The sequence below is a fragment of the Prunus persica genome, chromosome G3 (genome assembly GCF_000346465.2).
Source record: "Prunus persica cultivar Lovell chromosome G3, Prunus_persica_NCBIv2, whole genome shotgun sequence".
Taxonomy (NCBI): Eukaryota; Viridiplantae; Streptophyta; class Magnoliopsida; order Rosales; family Rosaceae; genus Prunus; species Prunus persica.
In genome coordinates, this window is record NC_034011.1 from 7504951 (window position 1) to 7519120 (window position 14170).

Below are 14170 nucleotides of genomic sequence, written 5' to 3' on the forward strand. Positions count from 1 at the left end.
ATGCTAATATCTTTCTGTTCTTTTGATAACTTTGAGAAAACAAAAATTAAAAATGAGTACTTAAACATGATCTAGGACTTAAGGCCCACAAAAAAAAAAGAGGCAATTGTATATAAACTTTAAGTTTAGGCTGAAATTAAACTCAAGACAACTTAAATTTGGAACTTAAACTATTATAGTCACTGATTGGAAAAAAAAAAAAAGAAAGAAAGAAGAAAAGTATTCAATTATTTCGAATGTCTTGTGCATTAGAATATAATTACATATGACATGCATTATAGAAAGTTCCAAAATTCTTGCAGTAGAACTTACCCATATAGTTGATGACAGTTAAGCTATAAAAACAAAAGTAAAATTGGCTAAAAATAATCTTTTTTTACAATTCTAAAATAGCCCCTTCTTGCATTAAAGAGGCATAAGGACAATAAAGAGAAAACTATAGGGACAACAAAGAGACACTATATAGGACCGAAACTATTATAGAATAAAAGTTGTGAAAAGTGACTTAGGATTGGGATCTAAAAGGGTTTTTCTAGATAGTAAATATTTACCTCTATCTTGAAGGGATTTACCTATACAGTTAATAACAGTTAAGATTTTCAACCTTATTTAGTTCACACTCATTTTCTTCACCTTGCCAAGTCCAGACAATGTCCTTGAGTGCAGGCCTCACATCCTCCTCACAAAACTTGGTGTACTCAAGAGTGTCACCGGCCAATTTTGAGAACTTCACCACCTCCACTTCCGTCGCCACCTGAAACAACTCCGCTGACACAGCCAACTTCCCCTTCCTCCCCTCCTTTTTCCCTTGCAATTTCACCTTGAATTCCTTCTCAGACACCACTCTAAAATTCAACCTCTCCGCCACCACCCGCAGCTTCGCCATGATCGCGGAGGCAGAGCACTTGGACGTGAACATCGACCCGGATTTCCTCTTGTCCTCGAACATGTTCGACAAGTCAAACCCGGATGACATGGACGATATCAATTCGAAAGCATTGAAAAATGGTGGAGATGATGATGAATATTTTGTAGTACTAGTAGTAATGCTACCACTTCTTGACCTACCCAAATTTCCAATTCTATCATCCTTTTTGTTTTGATCGTTTTCAATGGAATTGGGAACCCCAATTGGCCTAGGAAAATTTGAACCCTTTTGAAACCAAGGATCCCTCATTATCTCCTGAAACGAAATTCTCTTTTCCGGGTCAACAACCAAAACCTTTTTTATCAACAACCTTGCCTCCCCTGAAATCCAAGGTGGAAATTCATACTCAGCTTTGAAAACCTTCGTATAAGTTCTCATCACATTCTCATCTAGAAATGGCAAGTAGCCGGCAAGAAAAACAAAGAGAACAACCCCACAAGACCATATGTCTGCCTTTGCTCCATCATACCCTTTTTTCCTCAAAATCTCAGGCGCCACGTAAGCCGGCGTGCCACACTGCGTGTGAAGCATACCGTCGCTCCAATGATGCTCTGGTAACGCTGACAATCTGAAATCGGAGACCTTCAGATCTCCATTTTTATCCAGAAGAAGGTTTTCTGGCTTTAGGTCGCGGTGTGAGACACCGCGACTGTGACAAAATTCAATAGCGCTTACGAGTTGTTGAAAGTACTTTCTAGCCACGTCTTCCTTGAGTTTCCCTTCGAATACCTTGTTGAACAATTCACCACCTGTTACGTGCTCCATAACGAAGAAGATCTTGGTTTTCGTGGCCATAACTTCTTTTAATTCAACAATGTGGGGGTGGCGAACTAAGTGCATGATACAAATTTCGCGCTGTATTTGCTCCATGAGGCCTTCGTTTTTGATGTGGTCTTTGTTTATCACTTTGATGGCTACACTTTCATTTGTGATGAGGTTTCTTCCATGGTAGACTTTGGCAAAGGTGCCTAGTCCTAGAAGCCTTCCCATCTCATACTTGTCAAATAGAATGTTTCTTGGTGACTTGGGACACAGCTGTTGCCCTAACTCTTGTTCCTGCATATTTTCAAAACAAGAATTTCTTTTGGGAATATGAGAAATTAAACAAATTTGAGAGGACTCAGTTTAGGCCAAGAAACTGTGGGGCATGGTAGAGATGGCGAAGACCCAGGTCAAGAAAAATGGAATTGATGATTTTCCTGGAAAACGGTTTGGGATGGAAAGAAAAAAAAAATCTAGAATTTGAATTTGGGGAACATTTTGTTTATGCTAAAAATGGTTAAGACAAATTTTAGAAATCTACAATTTTACCTGAAAAAAAAAAAAAAAGGTTATTGTTGGAGATAATTGAGAACTTAGAAGGACTAAAGATGGCCATGGTCCTTCCCGGAAAAATTGTGCAACATGGTCGGAGATAATTAGGTGGTTGTTGTTGAATGATTACAAAAGGGTGGTGGATGTGGACTGTGGACTATCGTTTAGGGTTTAGGGTGGAGAATTTGGTCTGAAAATAGGAAAATATTTAATAGTTGAAAATGCCAAAAATGGGCACAGAAAAACACATTGTAATAAGACCACACAAGTACTGCAGACATATAGTCCGTAGTATTATATGTGAATTATAAATACGTGTATATTGGTGTCAAAAGTGTATATTAGTGTCGAATTGTAATTTGCAAATAAAACACGCATTTTTCTAATAATACTGTAATATAAAGTAGGGACCGTATGCAAATGAAAAGTTTTATCCAGAATTTATATGAAGAAATCCCATAATAGTAATTCCTGCATAAACTTACTTTCATGATGAAACATACAGCTGCTAACTTTATATGCAGTTTTCAATAAATAAATAAATAGAAAGAAACTTTATATGTGCTCACAGGTGTTAGTTTAATAATATTCATTATTCTCGTATGAATCACAACCATCAGAAAAATCAGCATCATATTGAGAACGTGATATGCTTCACCAAGTATCATTTTCGTGACCAATAAAGGCATATATGTTGTGAAACAGTTTTTTTTTAAAGCATCCACACCGGCTTTTAACTCTATGGTTGTCACCATTGAAACAAATATCAAGATCAAAATATAAAATATTTGGTATTTTAGAAAAACAATTGCAATTTAAATTGAGATTGTGGAGGAAACTTAATGCAAACTGAAGAAGATTTGCTCACTTACTTGCTCACTTCTTCCGATGTTCAAACTAGATGTAAAAATTTCATTTTAATATAAAGTATATAGATGAAAGATTATCTTGTTTTATTTTTAATAAATCTTGACGACACGAGAAGAATTTATTAATAGATGAACGAGCTACACCTCTAGCTTCTATTCAAACTCTAAAAATTGAATAATGTGCTTCATGTTTCTAAAATGGCAGCCGAGCCTATTTCAGTTCATGAATTTTGATGGATCTGGTTTTTGTGTGCAGGAAAAGACAAGGCTAGTGTTGTTTGAAGGATGTAGCAACCAACAACAATATTGGAGGAACATGTTAGTTCAGAGTCCAATGTGGATCCACGTCCTACAGCACCACAATGAAATGTGTCACTCATAACAGTTATATTGTATCTTCGAGCCCTACCAAGCCTACCACCCCCTTCTCTGCACCTGATACAAGGCAGTTGAAGTCCTCGCCACCCTGCAGATCTCAATCTAGCAACTGCACCTGGAACCAAGGTAAAATCAAGGTAAGCTGATCATTTGATTTCATGATTTAGTTTGTTTATTTATTACAATTTTGAATAGTACCTTATAATTAGAGCATCCAACCTAAAGTATTAATTGACAATGTATGAAGAGACTCAGATCATCATATATCGTTGGACAAAACTTTGCTTTCCCAATGCGAAAATTCAGCAACACACCCAAGAGAAGAAGAAATTGGTTCGAGGAAATCTTTACCAGGTTATATTCAAGATTGTCCTTGCTGGACTCTATACAACTCAATGAACAATTGCTAACAATGGCAGAGGTAGTGCATGGGGCTGGCTTGTCAAAATAAGTGCTTTAAATTTTACAGATCTTCAAGATAAATTGTTCAATTGATGGGCGATGGAAATTGTCATCACATTCCACTGCACATTCATAAAAGCATGTCATGTTAAACATTTCAAAGCATAAAAGCATGTCATGTTAAACATTTCAAAGCTTGGAGATGACGGTTCGATGGTTGACTTCTCCATTGGCTTGCGTGGAAAATATTGCTACAAATATAATCTTCAATATCATTGTCTTCCACGCAAGTCTTCTTATGATAAGTAAGCTTTTTCGTAGGATTTAAAAGGAATGATTTTTTATTTTATTTTATGACATTTTCTATTGAAAGGGGCGATAGCACATTAAACTTACACACACTACACAGATGCTAGGACTCAAACCCAGGACCTTGCCTGAGAGAGTAAATACTCCAAACCACTACACTAGTGGGTCATTTGCAAAAGGAATGATATTTTTTTTTTTAAGGAAAGAGCATACCTTATTTATGAAATAAGGAAGCTTTTTTTTTATTAGTTAGGGAACTTAAATTTGTTGTTATCATAAAATGTTCAGAAGGCTCGTAGCATTTGTTTTTTTTTTTTTTTTTGTGTCTCTTGGAAAATATTGGAGACTATTTATTAAAAGTTAATTTTTTTTTTTTTAATGAGAAGATTAGAGTTTTAAAAGGAAAAATCATAGCATTCCTAGTGAGTGGCCTCGTGGCAACATTCATTAATTGACATGGCATGATACATCAGTTGTCACATAAGGTGGTCATTTAAGGTGGTCAATATTGTGTGTCTAAATAGCATTACTCGCTATTAAAATAGAACAATCTCTTTGGAAAGAGTCAGATACTGAAATTTACCATTTCATTAATTGAAGTACTTTTTTATTAGTAGGTAAATTTAAGTTGTTTGATTGGCCAATGTGATCATTACCTCTACATTCCTATTGCCTCAAACATCAAGCATGGCAACTGAAGTGTAAAGCAATTTAGGAGTTAGAACAATGTGGGCCAAAAATTTATGGATGCTTCACATAGAGGGCTCAAAGGGTTAAGAAAATTAGAGAAACGTACTTCTTAAAGTGCCTCCACTTTTGAAGTAGGCAATATTACCTCATTTGAGAGAATTTGTGTAAAGTTTCCTGTCTAAAAGATAACAACTAAATTTAAGTAATCGCTTAACGTCGTATATAATATTCTCTATCTCTTTTCTCACGTGATCAAAGAATACGACCAAGGACGGTTTGGTGTAAATGATATGATTCATACTTCATAGTGGACAACTTGTCCTTAAACAGAATAAAGTTTGGGGGATGGCTTGACAGAACCAAGCAAAATCCAACCAACATTAATGATGAGTTCTAAAACAGATATAAGCTCTTTCATGGGCTTTTCGAACTTTTAAAACGAGAGAAGGCACAACGCTTTAGGTTTCAACAAAAGCCCACATCTTTGTTAAGTGGGCTGCTGTGAAAAACTTATCAAGCGAGTTGGTTTGTTTGAAATCCACTATTTTCTTCATTTCTTAAATATATATATATATATATATATGTATATATATATATGTGTGTACAACTGTTTTTTTATGTTCTTTGTCATATAGTGTTTTTTATTTATAAACATAAGATAAAAATTTTATTAGATCAACATGAAAAACAAAATACGACCTTGAAGGAGCCGTCTTTATCAGTATGGCATACATGAGTAAAAACTTTTCCAATAACTTGAGCCAACTCTAAATAACACGGGGTTTAGTAAAAGAAAATTGAAAAAGTCAAGAGCTTTGATTATTTTTAATTTTCAAAATATTTCCTCATCAGCTTATCTTCCAGGCAATATATATAGATAGAGATAGAGAGCCATGTATTATATATCAATCATTTTATAGTTTTCACATGTTGACGAGAATAATCTCCAGTCATTTCAATCTGATATTTATGTTTTTTTGGAATTAAGCAATTACCGCCATAATAACCAAACAAATTAATATTTCATTGTCATTTTCAGCAAAATTTAGAAAATTATCTAGTCTAGCTAATCAAGCGAGAAGAATCTCCGAATTCTCAGTCTCACACACGTGCAAAGAAGGAAGACCAAATCATTAATTTGGTTCGTATATGTTCTTCTTTTCTCTCATAGATTAGTATTTGTAAATTTGGTCGTATATATATTCTAATTCAACGCAGACATGAAAAGAAGAAAAACAAAAACAAAAAACAAAAAAAAACCAGTTCATGAATGAGAACATGGACGACTATGTTTACAGGTTCAATGGATATATTGACCGTTACCTGCCAAGTTGCCTTTATTTATACTAATCTGGTCACCATGGCCCATCTCCATTCCCAAGTTTTCTTCTTCTTGACTTCTGTGTTTTGCTATGTTTAACTTTTTTCGGGTTTTCTGGTACCAAGCGTGTTTAGTCCACGCATGTATATATATAACGACATAAACATGATCCACTTGCAATCCAACCTACATTTTAATCAAACTTCGTACTAAATACACTGGATTCGAGGTTTTGAAGCAATATTTCTCCTATGTGCATACAATTGCGTGGTTGGATTGCCAACGTTTTTGTTTTTAAATTTCAAAAGACTAGTATATGTTTAGTTATAAATATCGTGTAAAAGACCTGCTAGTGTAGTGATTTGAATTAATTATTCGTTCAGAAAAGTTCATGAATTTGACTCGAGATTCTAAAAACAGAAGAAGATAAACAGGGTATAATTTATTCATGTTTTATAATACAAATTGATATTAATTTTTAAAAGAGGAAAATATATATAAATACTGTATTCACAGCAAAATTTTGACTTTTCGTCTTCTCCCTCCCTTCCCTATAAATCAAACTTAAAAAAATATATTGCATGTTTTAAACTTGACTCAACCCAAGTCATTAAGGCAAAGTCTTTCAAGCCTCCACCCGGTCGACCCGGTTGGTATTGTTTTAATTGCATGTATCTGGAGGGGGTGAGGGGCTGGATTCGTGGTCCAAAAAAGTAACCCGTCTTGACGTGGTTTACTAATTTGACCCAGTTTCGCCCACCCCACCTTCTTTGCAATTAATTGTCTCACTTCCCTCATTGCACTGTTTTGCAAATTGCTAAAATCCAGTTAATCAGTCCACGTAGGTTTTGCGTTGAAGTCTTACTTGAAATTCCCCTTTTTGTAGGCTTGAGTACAAATATACAAATTTTTAATTGCATTCAAGCCCTTCATTGATTTTAACCACCACCTGGACTTAGTAATATTTGATACTTGCAACAATTCTTAAATTCTTCTAAGATAAATTTTTTTTTTAAACAATGTTCATTTTAAAGAAGGGCATTTGTTCTAAACATATCCATTTTCTATCACTTTTTTTTATAGAATAAGCGATAGTTTTGTTATTGATAACCAAATAAAAGTACACAATAACGATGTGCTGAATATGGGTAAATCTTCTTCAATGACCAAAACGCAACAACATGTTGAATTGATCTGGAGAAGATGACTAAAATCCTTGATTCATCAACTAGAAGCACATGTACTCAAACCTGCAATACAGATTCGCCGCGCAATGGCAGAAACGACAAATCCATATCGAAAGCCAAAGCTATATAGAAATAAAACAACATAATGATAAGGCAAACCACAACAAACTCCTAAAGAGTTCTTAAGAATTATTAGACTTAAACAAACTAAAGCAATACCACCACTCCACATCTTCCCAAGCAACCCAAAGGGAGCCATAGCGCCAATGGCAATCCAGGAATTTTTATAGCGGTAGGCTAAATTTTATTTTTTACAGGAGATATATCGTAAGCCTTTTTTTTCTCTTTAAAAAAATTGTAAAAAAAATTTTATAAATCAAACTTGACAACATTACTAGCAAATATAACACAAAGAAGTACGAAATATAAATAAATATCAAATCAAACACAATGTTCAACTACTTGAGATCCGAGTTGAGTAAGTTTTTCAGGAGTTGAAGTATCAACATCAGATGCAGAATGTGTATCCTTGTTATCGTTACCACTTTTTTTGAAGAATAAATAAATAGTTTTTCCTCTCTTTGCCAGTCTTTTATAATCATGTGACATGATATCTTAACAAGAAATATTAGGCACCAAAAATCATATATGCTAATTAATAATTCAAGTTATAAAAATAAAACATATATAACAATGCCCAAAAATTTTCACTTAAACCCTAAATCATACGATAGAATTTTATTAGATTGCATATTTACTATTTCTTATATGCTTTAAGAGTGGGCTTATTTCTACACAGAGATGAGCTTATTTTAAATAGAGGGCCAGACTATTATTTACTTTACCTAAATGTGGCTCATATCACAAAGCCTATAAAATAAAAAATAAAAAATAAAAAAACCAGCACTGGGCTGGAGCCAACTCTAGCCCAAGTGTAGATCCGCCCTAGAGTCATACCGGCTAAACCATAGTGCCGTATTGACTAAACCTAAATTTGACGCAACCTGACATCTTCCTTGTATGTGTGGGCCAAAAGATGATGACTATTTCATAGCGATAACATCGTTTTATGGTGACTGTTTTCACATCACAAAACAAAAGAACAAAGAAGGACCATTCAGGAAAAAGAGGCAAGAGAGGGAGGGAGAGAGGGAGGGAGAGAGGGAGAGGAGATGGGAGGTGGGTAGGGAGGGAGGCCATTGTCCCAAAAAGGGTGGGGACTGAGATTTTTCTTTAGGGTTTTTCTTATGAGAAACCTTTTCTATTACGTTTTAATAGCTCCTCAATTAACAAATTTTTATGAGCACTGGTATGCTAGCTCATCAATCGAAGACTCCCATACTCAATTCCAAAAATCCCCATAAAAATATCATGCAAATGCAACTATTCAACTTAATCCAAACGTGACCATGCCGTCTAATTAATTTGTTCATACCTTTACTCCATGTGCATTTGTACCAACAATAGTCTAAATTCCATCTTAAGAAGCAGTGTTAGTAAAGTCAAACCCAAACGTGTACAGGTGATTCATTGCCAATCCACTTGAAAACTTGTGTTCCACGTCTTCAAAGTGAGCGTGCAGTTTATTCACAACACACTCCAAAAGTCTTCAGTCAACTCCTACTTAGAAGACCATGCCAATTTCATATTTAATTTCTTTTTCTTTTTTCTCGTTTTTCTTCGGGCAAATTAAATAATTTTGTAGCTCACTGCAGGCACTGTTCCTATTTCGGCTGCAATATAATACACGAGCCATTTAATTCAAGTTTTGTAATTTAAATGCGTCGGAATTGAAGCTTGTTTCACTTGGTGAGTAAAGAAAGACTGAAGAAAAAGGACATGCGTGACCGACTTTGTATTTCATGAAAAGTGAAAAGAATATTTTCAATCATACCACAATAAACAACAAGAAATTATGGAAATAAAACGTGTTTTTTGTAGTTTTATTTGGAAAAATTGACAAATTTGGGACCACATGATAGTGATTTGGCAAATCCATGCATCTCCAAATGAAAAGCTGACCTCATTCATGGCGTCTAAGGCCAACTTGTGATTTGAAACTTCTCATATATATTTGATTTTAGATCATATGGTTTAGAAGAAAGTAAAAGTAGTTGAGCCAAATATTCTCTTATCACATCGTCTAGCACATTATTTGATAAAATAATATCATTTACTTTTTAAACTATTATTTATTGTTTTGTGATATTTATGAATTAACGAGTTTTAGTGCAGTTTTTGTTCGTTTTAATTTTGATTGACACATTAGTTTGTTATCTTCTTAAAATGAGTACTTTAAATGTCATGTTAATATCTTTGATTATACTATTAAAGTTTATCTAATAAAAATTTATAATTGATAAAAAGAGAAAAAAGAATTAACAGATTTAAAACGATAAAACCCACGAGGTACAGTGAAAGAAAAAAAAAACATGCAAAATACTGAATTACTAATAGATTAGAAAAAGGAGCTTCTTACTCAACGAGGAATTTAAAGATGAAGAAAAAGATGTCATTTTTCAGGTTCATTGTCATATGGCCGACACAAGTGGGTGACAATTGGGTGACAATATTACAACATTCTCCATAGTCAATGTCAAGGTCAAATTCTCTGTACGCTTCTTTGTTTCTTTCTTTCTTTCTTATTATAATTTTTATTTCTGTTTTTTTGTCGTTTTTAGAGAAAACAGGTAATGCATTCAACCTAAATATAACATGACATAATAAAAACGAGTATATTAACAGTAGTCTCGTTAAAATATTTCCGAAGAAAACCACTTTCTTGATTTTGTCTTTTATCTTTTTGGTTAACTTTCTTTCTTTCTTCGAACAAAAACAAGAAGAAAAAAACTCTGTTTATAATTGGTGGGGTCCTGTGCGCCTTTTTTAGTAGTTGGAGCCTCCCCCAATCAATCTTGCAAGTTGAACTGGGGGAGTTCATTAGTCTCAAACACGTGCTTGGAAGTAAGACCACAGCCTTTGAATTCCAATATAAAAAGTCTTGAAATTAAATGGATATGGACGTACGTGACAAAAAAAAACCCATTCATGAATGAGAACGTGCGTGGACAATTTGTACAGGTTCTGTTCAATGGACTGATATATATTCTACTGTTAGTTTATAGTAAAATTTCCTTTAATAATTTTGGTCATGGTCTCCATGGAACTTGAGTCTCGTTGTACTTCTCGAGGATTAGGTATTTGACTTTTTGTGCCCAATCTGATCAAGCTCATGACCTCATTGTCTGACGTACTCCACCGTCCAATTCATCAAACTATACAATGTGAAAGTCTAACTTTAACCACTTTTGATCTAAAATTATTTGCCCCAATCAACCAGTTTAAATCCACTTTGAATACTTAATTTGATTTTTTTATTTGATTTTATATACAAATGATATTCTACTTTAATATAATATGAAGGAGTTTTGAATTCGGGTGCAGAGTGGAGAGTAAATCCGTTCTAACGAACATTTTTTTGTTTTGGTCAAACTGCTCTAGTCACCTTGGCTAAGCCCATGTCTAATAAATAAAAATGAACTAGTTAGGTCACCCACAGTATGGTTATTTCTCATGTCAAAGATGCATATTTACTTTTCACGAATGGGTGAAGTCATGAATCAAAGAACTTAGATAGGGAAATCAAGGAATTGGAATTGAATTGGTATCAACTACTTCCCCTTATTGACCTCATTCTTGATTTTGGGGGTTTTAAATTATAGATTTTAACGTGAAACCCACATAAGTTTGGATTCATTATGTGTTAATAAATGAGGAGGAAGTCAGGAATTGAAATCATTCCAATACTCATTTCTAGTAAGTAAAGAAGTGCATGTTAAAAAGATTTGATGCACTTATTACAACTCAAAAAACTGCAATACACAACAAGAAAATAAAAACCAATTTCTTTCCACGTCAATCTATACACTGTAGAACCCATAACACATGACTTAATTACCAACTTATAAGTATATACATAATAGTAATACTGGAGTATAAAACTTTCACCAATAAGTACCGAGAGGAAAGTAATGGCCAAACATGTGTGGAGTAATCTCAACACACGTACGAGAAAAACTAATCATACATGTGCAGACGACCACACAAGGGAGACTTTGGAAAAGTCCAAAGGAAAGAGAAATTTTTTATAAAAAGTCAAAATGGACAAATTGAACAGGTAAGCAGGGGAAAATTCTGGCAACCACACATGCATGCATATATTCTTGTCAAACACGTGCAAAGGAGGCTCGATGAATGTACATGCCAAACTAGTCATACACTTGTGTAAAATACATTCACACTAACATAGTGGAAATATGTTGGTCATGCACTTGTATGAAACACATTCACACAAGAAGAGCATGGATATGCTGGTCATACATATGTGTGGAACACATTCACAAAAGCAAAGTAGAGAATTGCAGGTCATACACTTGTGTGAAACATATTCACACAAGTAGTGCTGAATGTGTTCTTTATGGCAAAGACTAACTATATTGTAATCGCTGATCTGATTTGGGAAGGGTACTTATGGTGGTTTTAAAACCATTTCTCCAAACTCAACATAAGTATATAAAAACGCAAAGGCAAATCCTTTTATAAACCCTTTAACACATTTTTCTAATCCTTCCCACATCTCAACACATAAGTTATATATCATTTCATTGAGAGATTCATCAAATAATTTTATTTGAGGGATACTCTTTAGGGTATTCTACGATTTTTTTTCAACGATCCAAACAGTTTATTATTTTTCAAGTCTTCATTCATAGATTATCCTTACAAAAAATCAACAAATTAAAAATTATTAAGGCATTTAATTGAGACCAATGAAATCAATAAACACAGTACTTCAATAAAGCACTTAACTTTCAATAATTTAATTGAATAGTCAAATAATATCGGATTCAAGTGATTTTTTGTAGAGATGATCTTTGAATGAATATCTATAAAATAGAAGGTTTAGATCAGTGAAATATAATACAGAATAGGCCCTACAAGGGTGTCCCTCAATTAAGCTTATTTGAGAGATCCTTCAAAAGCTTTCTCTCTCTCTCTCTCTCTCTCTCTCTCTCTCTCTCTCTCTCTCTCTCTCTCTCTCTCTCTCTCTCTCTCTCTCTCTCTCTCTCTCTCTCTCTCTCTCTCTCTCTCTCTCTCTCTCTCTATATATATATATATATCGAGAGAATGCACTCTCATAACAATAAACCTTAGTAAGCTTTTCAAAGCATTCTCAAACTAACTCATACTTAGAGAAATCACCAATAGAAACAATGAAATGTTATCACATAAATATCAAAGAATTTTCACTTTAAAACAAGTAAATGTCAATAGTCATGAAATGTCTTCAGTTAGAGTATACTACGTCTTTTTCACAAGTTTCCATCGGTCCACAAGATGTCGTAAGACGTACTCTAAGGTTAAGGAGGCCTCAGATGACATCCGGTCAACCAAGCCAATGGGGCCATCATCTAGTTACGACCTAAGATTTTCGATATGAAAGTTCCTATAGATTCTGACTGGTCAACTAAACACATTCAAGAGGTTGGTCACGATCTAAAGGTCAGATTTTCATTGATCGCACACTCGGGCGGCGTTTGATTAACCTAACCTTAGAATTGTCAATTCCAAATATCTGAACTCTAATTCTAGATCCGTAAGTTCCTACACACTCATGGAAATATCAGGAGCAACAATCTCATAATGGGATCCATGCAACGGTTTGATCGTTCCAGATCGAACAATACATTATAGCAAAACCTCTAATTGTCATCAAGCGATAAAATCTCACCAATCGAAGTATACCATCATGCTCGGGACGACATGGTGTTAATTCTAGGTCTAAAATAGGTCACCAACAACTAGCCCTCGTGCCACCATCGATGATGGTGTTTCAGGGGTAGTTTTCGGTGAAGGAAAAACTCAACATCACCGGGGAAGGCCCATACCAAAATGTTTGGAACGACAAGAAGAACAACTTTTGTTCTAGTCTCGACGACACTAGCTGGTCAGTTTGGCCGAACACTCCCCCAAAGTCGCGGCTGTTGTGGGTGTTTAAATCAACACCAACCACTTACACCAATAGCTAGAGCATGAGGAGGGGATGAAGATACATGGATGGATGGACGAAAACGGCTGCTACGATCGTCGAAAACGGCATCAGAATTTTCAGAAACCCTTTGCCCTTTTGAAGCTCAAAACAACGTCGTAAGTGACTGAGTTGGCCGCGTCCTTGGCCCAATGAGTTCTGTGGTTTGCGCTGAGCATGTCCTACCGGTCTTGTGGTCAATGGTGATCGTTCTTGTAGCTAGATGTGTGGTGCTTATTTTGAAGTGTTAATAACATCTCTATTTAATAATAATAATAAATAACAATACATAAAATAACAATACATAAAATAATGTCACTTTATTATTGTCCCCCATCGTTAGTTGAAATTAGATTTTAGCCTCGATAGCAAGTCAATTGAAGCCTTGAAAATTTATAAAGAGGGAGGGAGAGAAGGGAATAATCTCATTTGTGAAGTCCACAAAAGATGCACTCATGTGAGAAAGAAGAGCTCAGAAAAGAGAAAAAAAGGAGTAAAGGAATAAAAAAAGAAAAGAAAGGCAATTCCATATACTTGTTGGGAATGCTTTAACACTCAGCATAAATATATGAATTATATATAATATTCCTTAATTCATCAGTCATATTATTAAATTATAAATATAAACATGTATTTTGTTTGAATATATAACACATGTGGGCATTATAATTAAGTAAACACTAC

General features: G+C 34.5%; 1 protein-coding gene across 1 annotated transcript; it reads right to left on the reverse strand.

Annotated features, from left to right (window-relative positions):
- Window positions 516-1990, reverse strand: LOC18783880 (CBL-interacting serine/threonine-protein kinase 5). Its single transcript, XM_020560591.1, has one exon. The coding sequence runs from the start codon at window positions 1988-1990 to the stop codon at window positions 581-583; it is 1410 nt and encodes a 469-aa protein (XP_020416180.1). The 3' UTR covers window positions 516-580.